General features: G+C 33.6%; 1 protein-coding gene across 1 annotated transcript in view; it reads left to right on the top strand.

The window, feature by feature from the left end:
- MAP4K5 (mitogen-activated protein kinase kinase kinase kinase 5) overlaps positions 1-17,192 on the top strand; it is a 113,554-nt gene that overhangs the window by 37,105 nt on the left and 59,257 nt on the right. Inside the window, exons 4-9 of the mRNA XM_065940407.1 lie at positions 7,761-7,851; positions 8,309-8,373; positions 10,487-10,542; positions 14,781-14,828; positions 15,210-15,252; positions 16,078-16,150. Of these exons, the coding sequence (XP_065796479.1) occupies positions 7,761-7,851; positions 8,309-8,373; positions 10,487-10,542; positions 14,781-14,828; positions 15,210-15,252; positions 16,078-16,150 (376 nt within the window). The remainder of the gene's footprint in view (positions 1-7,760; positions 7,852-8,308; positions 8,374-10,486; positions 10,543-14,780; positions 14,829-15,209; positions 15,253-16,077; positions 16,151-17,192) is intronic.

The raw sequence follows: 17,192 nt of genomic DNA, 5'->3' as shown, positions 1-17,192 counted from the left end.
TTTTCCAGAAGTTCGTCTGGTCGTTCAGATTTCAGCTTAAATGTTGTAGTCTCGTTAAGACCCAGTTCTGACTACGTAAGTTAAAGTAGTCACTCAGATCTTTGTTATTTTAGTTCTCTCTCTAGGACATGTGCCTGCGTAACATTTTTCTTATTTCTTTGTATTTGTTTGTTTAATGTCTGTCTCTCCTAGAATGTTAAGAGGCATGAGACTAGTGATCTGTCTTTACTGTTTTATTTCAGCACCAGAAATATTATAGGCACATAGAGGACACTCAATAAATATCTTTGTGCAGGGGAATACTATCAATGACTTTCTGTTGTCTTTTAAATGAGAATGACCAGCCAACTAGATATAGAATTATTACATTATACATTCTTCTCCTGCCCTCAGAAAATATATAGACATTTTCTGCTTTGAATATAGTTAGAATGAAGCTATAAGGCTTTCCTGATTTTCCTCTTGTAGATAATTTGCTGCTTCTTGCTGAACTTGCTGCTCAATTGTCTGTGGCACTAATACTACATATCTTCTCTAATCTGTGATGTTCAGGTCTTATTATTTATTTAGATTTTAATTCATTATTAACAGTAATTGTGATTTCAGTAAATTTATTAATAGTAAATAACTATAAAATTTGTCACCCGAGAAATGTTTTTCTTAGAGTTTAAATATACATACTTTTCTTTTAGTAAATAGTTTCATTTTTTTCATAATCTGTGTTTTAGAATCTGAGAAATTGGTCTTCTGTGACAGTGATTTTATTCATTTGGGTTATTTCATTATTATATGTTTTATTTGCGGATTTGTTTTCTTTTGTTTTTGCCTTTAAAAAAATAATTTCTATGTTAATCATAGATTTTATACTTTTTTTTTTTTTTTTTAGCATTTTCCAAAAAGCCAAAGTAGATGTGTTTTTCACATTTTGCAAACAGAGTTAGGGGAGTTTTATGTGAAAAATATGATGATATAGTATTGAATTTTCCCAACATTTGGTTCAGATGCCTCAAATAATTCTGGAGACAGCTGTATATAAAAAATGAATTTTTGACTGTACTTTGCAAATTAAAAAAAAAAAATCGCACCAAAGCCAGTATAATGCAAAAGTGCTTCCTTGTATTTATTTAACAGATGAGCTGGTTTAGAATTTTATTTAGACATGAAAAGATAATTATTTGCCAATATGACTTAGAAAAAAGCCTGCATCTGGTAAAAGATAAACATTTTTTTTTTAAGTAAATGAAGTCTCAGCTGTAACTTAATTATACTTTGCACCCCAGTTAAAAATAGATTATTGAAATTTATAATCATTTTAAAGTCTTGAATTTTATTACAGATTTACTGACTTGTTCCTGGTAATTTAATCGTATAATATTATATTTAAAATTTCACTAAAATAGATGACTTTTGAGGCTCTTCTAATACTAATCCTAAAGTGAATCTTAGGGTTAAGAGCAAAAATAGATTAGCACAGAGAACTATTATTTTAATTGGCCACAGAAATAATTGATAAGATGAATGAGCATTTTCCCCTATATTTTTGTTGCCCTTTGTATACGTATGTAAGCAAATGCTTATTTTTAAGAGTGATTTAAGCATTTCTCTATCTCATTTTTATAGTCTATACTTTTTAAATAGAAGCACCATTTTACAAATGGTGACTTTTAAGTGTTGAAAATAAACAGTATCAATGATACCATTTTGAGTTTTATTATCTCTTTGGTGAGGCATCAGGACTGCTTTAGAAAAGCAGGCAGATATAACGATTATGCGTGTCACCCTACTTTCCTGTTTGTGTCTGAATTTCAGCCTACCCTCTTAACTCGTTTTACAGATGCTCGTTTTGCTCAACAAATCTGTAGTTAGTGCCAGCCAACAGCCAGAACAAGACCAAGCTTGAGAAAGGTGATCATCAGAATCCTCATTTGCCTTCTCAAGTCTTCTCTGCTCACAATATCCCCTTATTATGGTGGAACTACATGGTGGTACTTTAAAATTTTGCAAATTATCATTTGTTTAAAACTGTGAGCCTTGCATACAGGCATGGAATTTAATGAAATCTTTGTGCAGGGTGATTAATGCAGTATACTTTGTTCACTTGTTTTTTTCTTTTTTCTTTTTTTTCCATTTATTTTTATTAGTTGGAGGCTGATTACTTTACAATATTGTAGTGGTTTTTGCCATACATTGACATGAATCAGCCATGGATTTACATGTGTTCCCCATCCCGATACCCCCTCCCGCCTCCCTCCCCACCCCATCCCTTTGGGTCTTCCCAGTGCACCAGCCCTGAGCACTTGTCTCATGCATCCAACCTGGGCTGGTGATCTGTTTCACCCTTGATAGTATACTTGTTTCAATGCTGTTCTCTCAGAACATCTCACCCTCGCCTTCTCCCACAGAGTCTAAAAAGTCTGTTCTGTACATCTGTGTCTTTTTCTGTTTTGCATATAGGGTTATCATTACCATCTTTTAAAATTCCATATATATGCATTAGTATACTGTATTGGTCTTTATCTTTCTGGCTTACTTCACTCTGTATAATGGGCTCCAGTTTCATTCATCTCATTAGAACTGATTCAAATGAATTCTTTTTAATGGCTGAGTAATATTCCATGGTGTATATGTACCACAGCTTTCTTATCCATTCATCTGCTGATGGGCATCTAGGTTGCTTCCATGTCCTGGCTATTAAACAGTGCTGTGATGAACATTGGGGTTCACGTGTCTCTTTCAGATCTGGTTTTCTCAGTGTGTATGCCCAGGAGTGGGATTGCTGGGTCATATGGCAGTTCTATTTCCAGTTTTTTAAGGAATCTCCACACTGTTCTCCATAGTGGTTGTACTAGTTTGCATTCCCACCAACAGTGTAAGAGGGTTCCCTTTTCTCCACACTCTCTCCAGCATTTATTGCTTGTAGACTTTTGGATAGCAGTCATCCTGACTGGCGTGTAACGGTACCTCATTGAGGTTTTGATTTGCATTTCTCTGATAGTGAGTGATGTTGAGCATCTTTTCATGTGTTTGTTAGCCATCTGTATGTCTTCTTTGGAGAAATGTCTGTTTAGATCTTTGGCCCATTTTTTGATTGGATCATTTATTTTTCTGGAATTGAGCTGCAGTGTTTACTTGTTTTTTAAAATGCTAAATTGGAAATATTTATTAAATAATCCAATATTTGTAAATAAAATAGTGAATTAGATGTATTTTACTAGATTAGACAGTTTTCAGATATGTTGGAATCTTTAAATATCTTTAAATAGATGTTTAACATGTATATTATCTATGGTGAAACAGATCACCAGCCCAGGTTGGATGCATGAGACAAGTGCCTGGTGCGCTGGGAAGACCCAAAGGGATCGGGTGGAGAGGGAGGTGGGAGGGGGGATCGGGATGGGGAATACATGTAAATCCATGGCTGATTCATGTCAATGTATGACAAAAACCACTTCAATATTGTAAAGTAATTAGCCTCCAACTAATAAAAATAAATGAAAATAAATAAATAAATAAATAAATAAACTACCTAAAAACTTAAAAAAAAAAAAATTAGAACTGTCTCAGTAGTTCCAGTAAATGTAGTTATCCTAGATTCTCAATTGCGGTTTTTTGTTGTTTTTTTTTTTAAGTACCAAGGTAGTTGGGCAAGAGTATGGATTTACAAATAGTAAATAAATAAATTAAATAAAATAAATAGGTGTTTAAAACTTTTTTTAGTTTTGCTTTATGATATCTTGTTTCCTGGAAATATAAATGGAAAAAGTACAGTAAATTTTTTAAAAGTCAGAAATTTTATAAAGATTTAAACAACCATTAGTTTGCCTTGTTAATGTTCTTGAAAGAAATCCCAAAGTAGGAGGTTTGGCCAAATAGGACAAGTGGCAACTATTCTGATTAAGTGGTATGTTCCTGCTTTTCAATATTTACTTCTGTTTTTAAAATCTCACATTTTTTATTTTTAAAAATAATCTGTAAATTTAAATGTTTGTACCCTATGTTCACTGTTTAAAAAGTTCAAATCTGAATTGATGGAAGATGTTAATTTTGAAGTCACACCAAAATTTTTCTCTATTAGTTTTAGCTAAGTAGACATTTTCTGCCATTTAATAGGTAAAAATCACATGGAATACTAGAGTACTCTGTTTCACGTAGATTCCAGTTTCTGAACACTGGATAAAATTGGAATGAGGATACTTGTTATTCAGCTTAGTCACTCAGTCATGTCCGACTCTTTGCAACCCCAAGGAGTGCAGCATGCCAGGATTCCCTGTCCATCACCAACTCCCGGAGCCTATTCAAATTCATGTCGGTTGTGTCGGTGATGCCATCCAACCATCTCATCTTCTGTCGTCCCCTTCTCTTCCTGCCTTCAATCTTTCCCAGCATCAGGGTCTTTTCCAGTGAGTCAGTTCTTTGCATCAGGTGGCCAAAGTATTGGAGTTTCAGCTTCAACGTCAGTCCTTCCAATAAATATTCAAGACTAATTTCCTTTAGGATGGACTGGTTGGATCTCCTTGCAGTCCAAGGGATTCTCAAGAGTCTCTCCAACACCACAGTTTAAAAGCATGAATTATTCGGTGCTCAGCTTTATTTATAGTCCAACTTTCACATCCATGCATGACTACTGGTAAAACCATAACTTAGACAGACCTTTGTTGGCAAAACAATGTCTTTACTTTTTAGTATGCTATCTAGGTTGATTATCGCTTTTCTTCCAAGGAGTAAACGTCTTTTAATTTCATTGCTGCAATCACCATCTGCAGTTATTTTGGAATCCATGAAAATAAAGTCTCTTACTGTTTCCATTGTTTCCCCATCTATTTGCCATGAAGTGATGGGACCAGATGCCATGATCTTAGTTTTCTGAATGTTGCGTTTTAAGTCAACTTTTTCAGTTCTCTTTCACTTTCATGAAGAGGCTCTTTAGTTCTTCTTTGCTTTCAGGCATAAGGGTGGTGTCATGTGCATATCTGAGGTTATCGATATTTCTCCTGGCAGTCTTGATTCCAGCTTGTGCTTCATCCAGTCCGGCATTTCGCATGATGTACTCTGCATAGAAGTTAAACAATCAGGGTGACAATATACAGCCTTGACGTACTCCTTTCCTGATTTGGAACAAGTCTGTGTTGTTCCATGTCAGGTTCTAGCTGTTGCTTCTTGACCTGCATACAGATTTCTCAAGAGATAGGTCAGGTGGTCTGGTATTCCTGTCTCTTTAAGATTTTTCCGCAGTTCGTGGTGATCCACACAGTCAAAGGCTTTGGCGTAGTCAATAAAGCAGAAATAGATGTTTTTCTGGAACTCTCTTGCTTTTTCGATGACCCAATGGATGAGACTTTGGTGATCAAAGTGGGTAGGTGTCAACTATGCTCAATTAAAAAAAAGGAAAAGTTAGTGGATAGGGAATTCCCTGGTGGTCCAGTGATTAGAACTCTGTGCCTTCATTGCACATCGCACTGATTCTATCCCTGGTCAGGGAACTAAGATCCCAGAAGCCAGATTTCACCGCCAAAAACAATCAGAAACACAGAGAGGTGGGATGGGGAGGGAGGTAGGTAGGAGGTTAAAGAGGAAGGGGACATACATATACCTATGGCTGATTTATGTTGATGTATGGTAGAAACCAAAACAAGATTGTAAAGCAATTATCTTCCAATTAAAAAGAAATTATTTAAAAAGAAACACATGGAAGTGAATAGGTAGATATCCAAACTATATAGTAACAAAGGTGATTCTTTACTTTCTTTTCATTGTAATTCAGGGCTTCTTGATAAAATGAAGGATGGACTGGAGTCTAGCCTGCTTGTTGAAATTAGCCTGTATAAATAATAAAATTTAGTATATAATGGAAAAGTTTCAGGCAGAGGGGTGAGAACTACTCTAATTAGAGAGTTCAGAGGGAGGAGGAAGGAGAGACAGTTCTTTGTATCCATAAGTGGACAAGCAAAGCCTCCACATCTGGGTGGGCAGGTTTTTACTATAATCTTCAAGAATTGCTCCCTGTTGCTGCCTCTGTTGATAATGGGGAACGTGAGATTATTGTCTATTTTGGATTATCTTCACTGATCCCCTTCTGTTTACAGGCTGTTATATTTAGGGTATATGTAACCATTCATGTGGTACATGTTTTCTTACTTTTACAAGTAAAAGCTAAATTTTCTGTAAAGATTTTTACTCAGATTTTGTTTGTTTCAAGACTGTGTCCTTATTTGATTTATCTAGTTCTTTAAAATTGTTAACATTAAATTAGTTAACTGAAATATCAATTAATGTTTACATGAAGGGACTGTTGAAAAGAGTGCTTTCATGATTATGAATAAATTTGGTGTGTCATACTTAAATGCGTGTATAAACCACATCGGTAATGTTTGATTTTTTTTGAAAAGTATTTTATGACATGACAAAAATATTATTTTGTTTTGGCTTTCAATTGAAAGTTGCTATATAAAGGGGAAAATATCTCTGATTTGTGTGAGAATTTTGTTTATTTATCTAAGACCTAATTTCTAAGTTTTTCCTTCTTGGTCCTTGTGTGTTATTCTAAGATGACTAAGTTAGAGCTAGGCCTTTCGTGGTGGCACAGTGGTAGAAGAATACACCTACAATACAGAAGGCTCAGGTTTTAAACCTGATGAACATTGCAAAACACTATCTAATAAAAATATCTTATGGTGATGTTCTAATGAAGAACACATTTGTTTGTATCTTTCTTGCCTCCAACATATAATACTGCTATTGCATTTATTCTCTGTCAGATATTGTACTAAATGCACTCCATCCTCTTCCTCACAACTTTCCCACCTGAGAGACTTGCAGTAACAGAAACTTGGGGACATAAGAATCTGTTAGAAAAATGGCCAGCAACTGGTATTACTAAAATGTAGGGAATGTTCAGGGAAGTGGTAGATAAGGAAGACAAAGTGGTAGATAAGGAATGAATTTAGATAGTATGTAATGGATTCAGATGTGATTCAAAAGAGTTAGATTGCCAGGGTTACATTGCCAGTGAATGGCTGAGTCCAGACTTAAATCCAGGTGTGCTAATCCAGACCTCTCGATCTTGTACATTACATTGTATTTACATAATACAAATGCACTCATTTATCAACTCCTAAACTCCTTTTACTGAAATAAAACACTGTTTCTATGCAAAATGAAGTTTGATAGTGACATTGTCAGCCCATAATGACCATCATAAAATTCCCATATATAATAAATATTTTATTTTAATATAGCTTTTTCTAGTTAACCTAAATAGATTTTTGGTAGCCAAATTGGAAAATATAAATAAAAAAAGAAGAGAACTAAATTACTTAAAATTTTACTACCCAGACTTAAACATTATGTATATTTCTTGAGACTTTTTTGGTGTATGTACTTACATAATATCCCTTTTTCACTTAATGTGTCATGAGCATGTTTTCATAGCAAAACATGTTATAACTGTGTTGTAATATCTATGACTGTACCATAAATTGTTTGACCATTCTTTCATCAATAAATAGTACTGTAGAGAATATTGTCTGTGGATATCTCAAGAAAGTAAATATTGAAGTGAAATTATGAGTTTTAGGACTTCATGCATTTTTATGGCTTCTGACTTTGTAGAAAGAAACTGCAAGCGTACATTCTCATTAAAGTATTAAGAATGTCTAATTCCTCACCTTTAATACCTGTTGTGAAGGTTTCCTTCCTTCTTCATTTACATAGAGACACCAAATGTAACATGTTGACCAAGTTATTATCATTTTGTTTTTCAGGAGATGATTTTTCTTTGATTCAGCAAGAGATATTTATGGTTAAAGAATGTAAACACTGCAACATTGTTGCCTACTTCGGGAGCTATCTCAGGTGAAAAACACAAAGCATCTAATCTCTCTCTTTGTACTTCATACTTCTTTGCTCCACATCCCCTCCCTTTCATGTAAATGCTGTTTTGTATTTAAATTTTAAAAATTACTTGTCTAAAGTTCTAAAATTTCTCAGATCTTCTTATTGGCTCCTCTGTTATATTAATAATGACAGCTTCATTTATGCATTTTTACCTTATCTGGCAACCTTAATGAAATACAATGAACGATTACAAGTTAAGTGTTTTAGCTTGTAATACCAATCACATTCTAAACTATTTAAGGTGGGAACAGAGCTAAAATTAATATGCTTTTCTGTATCCAGAAGAAAAACTGTCAGGACAATCTCCTGTTGTAATCTATCCTAAACCTTGCTATGCTGAAGAGTGGCAATCTTCAAAGTATGTCAGTGGTCGAGAATTACTAGCTAATATAATTTTCTTTCTCTTTCATATTAGTCGGGAAAAACTGTGGATTTGTATGGAATACTGTGGTGGCGGATCACTTCAAGATATTTACCATGGTACTGTTGATTTCTCTCTGTGTTTTAAAACTTTTACTTTAATGATTGTTATTTTATGTTTCTAGTTAACAATGGATACCAACACGTAGATGTACTGTTTTACATTCTGTCGTGCTCTGGAGTATTGCATAAAAGAAGTCTAGATTTTATATTTTGTTGGTATTCAGTTAAATTGCTGGAGCCTGATGAAGAAATCCAAGAGTACTTGAAGAATCTAGATTTTACTTTTCAAATGTAGTTTCTAGGAAATCTTAAGTAGTATATAGGGAAGTATTTTATCTACAAACAAAACTGCCTAAACTTCCTTGTAAATTAGAATTGAAATGCAAAAGGTGACTCTCACATAAAGCAAATTATCTGTCTATGTCTTAATGATAATGTGCTAACTGAGAAAACAATTTAATTATTGCTATAATATTTTGTATTAAAATATGTAATTTTAAGAATTTGGAATATTTTATTTGTTGTATAGTTGCAAGTCGTGTCTGACTCTTTTGTGACCCTGTAGACTGTAGCCCTCCAGACTCTTCTATCCTTGGGATTTCCCAGACAAGAATATTGGAGTGGGTTGCCATTTCTTTATGTTAATTTAGTCAGCTTTCTGAATTGAATTGAATTTTCCTTTACATTATTATACTATAATGACTGTTCTCTTTTATTTTACCCCTGTTGTTGATTTTTTAAAAATTATTGGTAGGAAACGGCTCTGTGTCACTCAGTTTAAAATTCTTTTCTGTGATTTTATGAAGAATTATGATCTTTTATATGAAAACTTTTTATCTAATAGTTATAATTTTTATCCACATTTTCACAGAATGAGAACTCAGGGTTATGGATTAATAAAACTATGCAGCAGACTTTTTTTTTTTTCACTACTTCCCCTTTTAAGCTGAAATAATGGTTTTGAGACATTTATTTTATTTCTTTGTGAAATTTCTTTTTTCCATTATTAAACCTGCTATTTATTGAATTAAATTGAATCTAAAAAGTATTCATCCCTGTAAATAATATATTAGATAGCATAGTAATCAAGAACAACTATACCTATAATAACTTTTGATGAAATTGTTTCCCTTCTTTTACTACTATTTCATCAAGTTACTAAGAATCAAAATTTTATGTTCCTAAAAGTAGGTATAGAGAACCAGTGATTAAAATATGTTGTAAAATATTTTAAGTAAAGATTGCATGAAAATATCTGATTTTGACCTCACTGACAGCAAATGCCACCCCTGACTTCAAATATTTTCTCATGGTATTGGAAGGCCTTATTTCCAAAGCACCTAGTTAGGTACTTGCAGAAGGATTTTATATTTCATAGGGAAAGATCTGGTGTCACAAATGACCTGATTACTTTTTGGATTCTTAGGTAAGGTATTAGATCAAGGTCCTTGTTTTGATGGATATAGTAAAGAATAATGCTAAGGGAATAACATCGTGACTTTTTTTTTTTTTAAGTATATGATGCCTTTTCAACAATCGATTTCTCTTTATGGTCCTTTAACATGTATGAAAGTGTGAAAGTGTTAGTCATGTCCGACTCTTTGCAACCCCATGAACTGTAACCTGCCAGGCTCCTGTGTCCATGGAATTCTCTAGGCAAGAATACTAGAGTGGGTTGCCATTCCCTTCTCCAGGGTATCTTCCCACCCCAGGGACCGAACCCAGGTCTCTGCATTGCAGGCACATTCTTTACTGTCTGAGCCACCAGGGAAGCCCTTGACATGTGTATATAACTGTAATTATATATGTTTTTCTCATTTGGGGGCTCTATTTATTTATTTATCTTTAGTTGTTCAGCATTGAGATCATGTCCATTGCTTTGCATAGAACATCTTGTGATATCTGGTACTGTGCTTTGCTCATAATAGGGGCTTAATAGTTTCACTGACCAAAGTCGTTATGAAGCAAACCTTCCATTTTTAAATTGCATTGAAAAATTTTCTACTTTTTTTTGTTTCCTGATTCTAAGAATAATATATGCTCATGATAAGTCACCCAGAGAGAGAGAGAAAGAAAGAGAAGTTTTATAATTGCTTGTCATTGTTGAAGTGTTTTTAGTCTGTTGTGTTCAAATGTATAATGATGTGATCTTTTTTTTTTTTATTTCCAGTTACTGGACCGTTATCAGAACTGCAAATAGCCTATGTATGCAGAGAAACTTTACAGGTACTATATTTGCTTATGTAGATAGAAATGCAGTTCTAATTTCACAGTTGAAAACAGTAAAATGGTGATCTGCCCAAAAGAGAAAGAGTAAACCAAATTTTTCTGTTAACTTCTCATACTGTAATTCTGTAAGCCTAGTTATTTCTTTTGTGAATGAGTCCCAGAAATTCATTTACGCTAATAGTAGTACACACCGGGGTGTTGTTTGGTGTTCTTGTTTGTAGTGCTTGTCCCTCAATTGCTGCAAAGCTAAGGAAAGTCATAGGTGTGAATTGGTTTTCATGAATGAATCATCAGCCCTCTCAATTATAACAAGTCCAAGTTTTCCCTTCAAGTTTTATGGCCGCAAAAGGATTCTTTTTGCTTAAGACATGAGGTCTTTTACTGTTTCTCCCAAAATGAGAATAAAGTTCCATAACAATAACCCAGAATGCTATCTGGAAACCTTTGATCTATGTTATATTAATAGATACTATTAATATCAGAATCCCTTTTTATAAGCTCAGTAAACATTGTATTAAGTAGAGATTTCTTTCCTTCTTTATTTCAGACCCTGTGAGAGCTTTTAGTATGTTAAAATAGGTTATGAGTCTTCAATAGGCATACAGAGTATACAATTTTTTTTCCAGTTTATTTTTTTAGTTCCTTGAAAGATTACTCATTGAAAAAATTAGCAGCTAATTTTGTTCACATGCTTTAAGGCATCTAATTTAGGAAACAGGATGAAGAAGTAGTGGTTGTGTTATTTATTTTTTCAGTTCACAACTGATACTTATTAATTGATGCTTCTGTCTCTACATTTCCTAGATTGTGTAGTTTGTTTAGAAGAGAAATTGATATTCTATATGTTATTCTTCCATATTTTAGAAATTGGGAATTTAACCTAAATTAAGGGAAAGCTCTAGTCATTTCTGAAAGAGTTGGTTTCCACATGCTTTAAAATTTTATTGTTAGATATATGAAAGTAAATTTATATATATACATAATTTACATATATTTCTATAACAGTCACATTAAAAATCTGCTTTTTTGTATTCACATAAAACTCTAATCATGCACTCATAGCAGAGAATTGTTGACAGATTAGTGTTGTTAATATTTTAATTTCCAAAGTTCCTTGCTTCTTTAAGTAATGGACAGAGTACTAAATGAAAGTAGAAAGCAAAACAAAAATTTACATTTGCATTCTGGCCCTGGTATATGACCATTATCTCGTCTGTGGTTTTAGTTCCCCAAGTATAAAATGAGGCTGTGGAAGAGATGACCTCCAAGATACTAGTTTGAATTTTAATTGTGTTACGCTGACAAAATTCCTCATCTAGTGTCTGTTGACAGGTGACTGGGTAAAGAGTCATGGTTTAGGTAATTCAACAATATATAAAAAGATAATACTTCATAGACAAGTGGGGTTTATCATAGAAGGCAGTGTTGATTTAACATTCAAAATCATTTCAAGTAAATGATTACAGTAGCAAACAAAAAGAGAAGCAAAACCATGGGATCATCTAAATAGACACAGAAAAAGCATTAGCTAAATCCAGCGCTCATTTCTGATAAAAATTCTTAGCATACTTCAAATAGAAAGAAACTAACTCAGCCTGATAAAGAGCATCTATGAAAAACCTACAACTAAATCATACTTAATGGTAAAGATTAGATGCTTTTCCCACCAAGGGCAGTCAAACAAGGTAAAGATGTCTGCTCTCACCACTTCTTTTTAACAGTTTCTAGATGTTTGGCCAGGAGAGAAAGCAAAAGCAGTGAAATAAAAGGCACTTGGACTAGAAAGTAAGAATTCAAGCTGTCTCTATTTACAGACTGCATAACTACATCTTTGGAGAAAATTGAATAGAGTCTACAAAGTAGCTAGTAGAACTAATGAGTGTGATTAGGGAGATTGCAAGACTCATGATCAATATACAGAATCAGTTGGATTTCCATAGACTAGCAACAATACAATTTATCATAACTAAAATATGACATTCATTGGGATATATGTAACAAAGAGGCATAAACACCTGTATACTAAAAACTATAAAATGACTTAGAGAAGTTAAAGAAGACCTACGTAAACTGAGAACTTTGCCTTCTGCAGTGTTCTTGTATTCATGGGTCAGAACATTTCTGTGCAATTAAGATACCGTTTCTTCCCAAACTGACTATAGATTCAATGCAGTTGCAATCAAAAGCAAAGGTTTTTTTTTCCCCTCTAGAAATTGATGAGCTGATTCTAAAATTTCTACAGAAACACAAAGGACCTAGAATAGTCGAAACAGCTGTGAAAAAGAACAGAAAAATTTGAGGATCAGCAGTAGCAATTTCAAGACCTATAAAACTACATACACTAAGTGAAACATAGTAGTAAGCACTGGCATAAGTGTAGATGATACCAAGAGATTATAGAAATCTAGAAAGACTAGAAATAATTCCACACATATATGGCTACTGATTTTTGACAAACGTGAAGCTGCTGCTGCTGCTAAGTCAATTCAGTCGTGTCCAACTCTGTGCAATCCCACAGACGGCAGCCCACCAGGCTCCCCTGCCCCTGGATTCTCCAGGCAAGAACAATGGAGTGGGTTGCCATTTCCTTCTCCAATGTAGAAAAGTGAAAAATGAAAGTGAAGTCGCTCAGTTGTGTCCGACTCTTAGCGACCCCACGGACTGCAGCCCACCAGGTACCTCCAGCCATGGGATTTTCCAGGCAAGAGTACTGGAGTGGGTTGCCATTGCCTTCTCTGACAAAGGTGAAGAGAATTCAGAAGAGGAGGGATAGGTTTTTCACTAAACGGTTATGAAATAATTGAACTATGCTTAGTTGCTCAGTCATGTCTGACTCTCTGTGACCCTACAGACTGTAGCCTACCAGGCTCTTCTGTCCATGGGGATTCTGCAGGCAAGAATACTGAAGTGGGTTGCCATGCCCTCCTCCAGGGGATCTTCCCAATCCAGGAATTGAACCCAAGTCAAACACATGAACTTTGAACCACATTTTGTGACATATGTAAAAATTAACACTAATCACTTAGGTCTAAATATAAAACCTCAAACTAGAACTTATAGAAGAAAACATAGAAGAAATTTTTGCGATCTTGAGTTAATAAAAAGCCTTTTCAGACATGAAAGACATGGTCCATAAAAGAAAAATTTGACAAATTTGACTTGGTTAAAATTTAAAACTTCTGCTTTTCCAGACATACTATTAAGAGAATAAAAAGACAAACTACAGGCCCAAAAAAGGTATTTGCAAAGTATAAATCTGATAAAGGGCTTGTCTCAAGTGTATATAAAAAACTCTCAAAACTAAATCAATAATAGGAAAAGCACCAATTAAACAAATGGACAAAAGATTTGAACAGATGTTTCACCAAAAGCTGTATAGGTGGCAAGTAAGGATATGAAAAATATACTCGATATCATTAGTTATTAGAAAAATGTGAATTAAAACCACAATGAGATACCACTACACACCAGTTAGAATAGCTAAAATTAAAAGGACTGACCCTCATAAAGTTGGTGAGTATGTGAGTTAATTGGAACTCTTATACACTGCTAGTTTCAATGCAAAATTGTGCAGCTGCTTTGGAAAACCGTTTGGCAGTTGCCTAGAAATTTAAACTTGTACTATCATATGACCCAGTCATATCTAAGTTATTTACCCAAGAGGGAAAAATCATACAAATAGTTGACATAAATCTTTAGAGTAGGTTTCTATATAATAAGCAAAAGCTGGAAACAACTCACAACCCAAATATCTATCAACAGGTGAATAAATAAATTCTGTAATAACTGTATGGTGGAATGCTCAGTAATAAAAAAATGAGATATTGATAACACACTAACAAGGACTGTAAAATTAATATTGTGAATTAAAGAAGATAAAAGAATATTCTGTGTGATTGCATTTACATAAAACTCTAGAAAATTTTTAAATTATCTATAGCGACAAAGTATATCAGTGTTTATATATGGGAGGAACTTTTGGGAGTGATGAATATGTTCATTATCTTGACTGTGGTGATGATGTTACAGTAAAGTATTTCTTGTTTTTGTCAGAAAATGAATTCAAAAATTTTAAATTTAGTAAACATTGATTAGTAAAAAGAAGCACATCTAGGTTTTTCCCCTCAAAAAAAGAACATTCTGGTTTTTCTTTCTCAGTAAGAATTTAAGTAGAAATTTAGGTATGAAGTTTGCAGTTTTGCTAATATATACTTTTTTTTTTTTTTAAACTTCAGGGTCTGGCCTATTTGCATACTAAAGGCAAAATGCATAGAGATATCAAAGTAAGTCTGTTTAACTTAATTTAAACTCAATATGTTTAAGATTTACAGGCACAGGGAACAGATTTGTGGTTTTCAAGGGAAAGGTGGATGAGGGGAGGAAGGACTGGAAGTTTGGGATTAGCAGGTATAAACTCTTATGTGTACAGTGGATAAACAATATGTCCATACAGTACAGTGAATTCTTGATAAACCATAATGGAAAAGAATATTCTTTTAAAATGTCTGCATGTGTATTATTCAGTCAGTTTGCTGTATAGCAGAGATTGGTACAACATTGTAAATCAACTGTACTTCAATAAAAAATAATAAATTTTAAATTGATAATTTTATTGAAAGGTATTTTATGATACTAATTTAATAGCATTTATATTTTTGCTTTAGGGTGCAAATATTTTATTGACGGATCATGGTGATGTAAAATTAGGTATGTTATTTCAAATTCCTAAAAATTATTTTCCAGAAAAATTTTAATAAAAATTTAAATGAGAATTAACATTGTATAAATTTAATATTCATATGTATTAAGAGCCACAATAATGTTCACCTTTATTTATTTATTTTTTTAATGTTCACCTTTTAGCCCAGTAATTTTACTAATCCTGAGATTCAGTTTAAGGAAATTAATCCTAAGGATAAAAAATCAGTATTTGCTAAAGTATTAATCATAACTATTTATAATAGGAACAAATGGAAACATAGGTCTAGCAGTAGAAAAACTGTTCAGCTGTGATAAGTCAGCTTATGGAACATTATTCAGTCATTAAAATTAATAGTTAAAAAAATAAGGGTTAAATTGCCTAGTGTGTTAAATGACAAAAATAAACTATATGAGTCTTTAGTTTTTTCAACCATGTTTAACAACAATAAAAGAAGTTTATCTACAGATAAAGGAACTTTTAAAAATAGCACTGAAATACTAACCTAGTTGTGTTAGAGTAAAAGGAATCCAGGTGGATGGTTTTTTCCCAATTTAAGTTACTTGTAATGAAAAGTTTTTTAATAACTTTGTTCTTAATAAAGTATGTTTTCATTCTAATAAAGTGCCAATAAGTTATTTTCTTATAATGATTATGTTTTGTTAAATAGGAAGGGATTTAGGTATTCAATTTATATTTATACTCAGTTTATATACATTTCTGTAAGTATTGCTATCTGAATTATTAATAATGATGTCTCTGAGGATGAAATTTAGAAATGTTGGTGGTTTTATTGAAAACTAAATTTTTCTGTTCTGTTTTTACCCCATCAGCTGACTTTGGTGTAGCTGCAAAAATAACAGCTACTATTGCAAAGAGAAAATCTTTCATTGGCACCCCTTATTGGTAAGATAGTATTATGATTGAATTTTGTCCTTTTCATCTCTTTAAGGTTAGTGAACAACATTGATGCTTAGTAGTACAATTTGTACTTGACTGAAGCCTGGAGACCTTCAGGTTCCTTGACACTATCATAGATCTGATGGGTTACAGAACTTTGATACTCATTTTCCTTGTCCAGCTTTTCCTGTGTTAAAGTGCCAGTAATTCCTCCTGTCCCTGGGATGCTGTGTTGGGAGGTCTCATAGGTGTGAAATTTTCAAAAGAAAATTGTGTTATAATCTCGTGTCATTTTATTACCCTTTCTTTTGATATTGCATCTGTTTTAATCTAGGATTTCATTTGCTTGTTGTTAAAATTCATGCATCCTCTCCTATCATTAGTTTTTACCAGCCCTCCTGCTTCTACTGCATCCTACCAATTACTGACAAAATAATCTTCTAAAACACTGCTTTCATTATATCCTTAAACACACTTAAGTTGAGAGACACTGTGTCATATAAACTTTCTGTAACCTAAGTGCACATAAAAGTGACTTCTACCTTGTGAATATTCAGTATAAATATAAATTAATTTAAAAATAATAAACACTCAAAAATCCTAAGTAATATCATCTATGCTTTATAACTTTAGATGCCATTTTCATATACCACTGTCTGGTGGCTCAGATGGTAAAGAATCTGGCTGCAATGTAGGAAACCTGGGTTCAATCCTTGGGTTGTGAAGATCCCCTGGAGGTGATCATGGCAACCCACTCCAGTATTCTTGCCTGGAGAAACCCCATGGACGGAGGAGCCCGGTGTGCTACTGTCCATGAGGTCACAAAGAGTTGTACACACTAAGTGATTAAGTACACACAGCAACTCCCAAACAGATAACTCCAACTCAGCTACTCAGATGACCCTCAGTCCTGTGTATTTTCAACAGTTGCTTGGTAATAGCACTACTTCAGTATCCACAGATGTTTTATTCTCAGCCTCTTCAGTCAGCCCCTTGATTCTATCCTCCCTACCACTGCCTTTGAAAAGTCCTTTTTTTCCCCCTCGTA

The sequence above is a fragment of the Muntiacus reevesi genome, chromosome 7 (genome assembly GCF_963930625.1).
Source record: "Muntiacus reevesi chromosome 7, mMunRee1.1, whole genome shotgun sequence".
NCBI classification, from domain to species: Eukaryota; Metazoa; Chordata; class Mammalia; order Artiodactyla; family Cervidae; genus Muntiacus; species Muntiacus reevesi.
The sequence above is the reverse complement of the archived record's forward strand: the minus strand, read 5'-3'. Positions and strand labels throughout refer to the sequence as shown.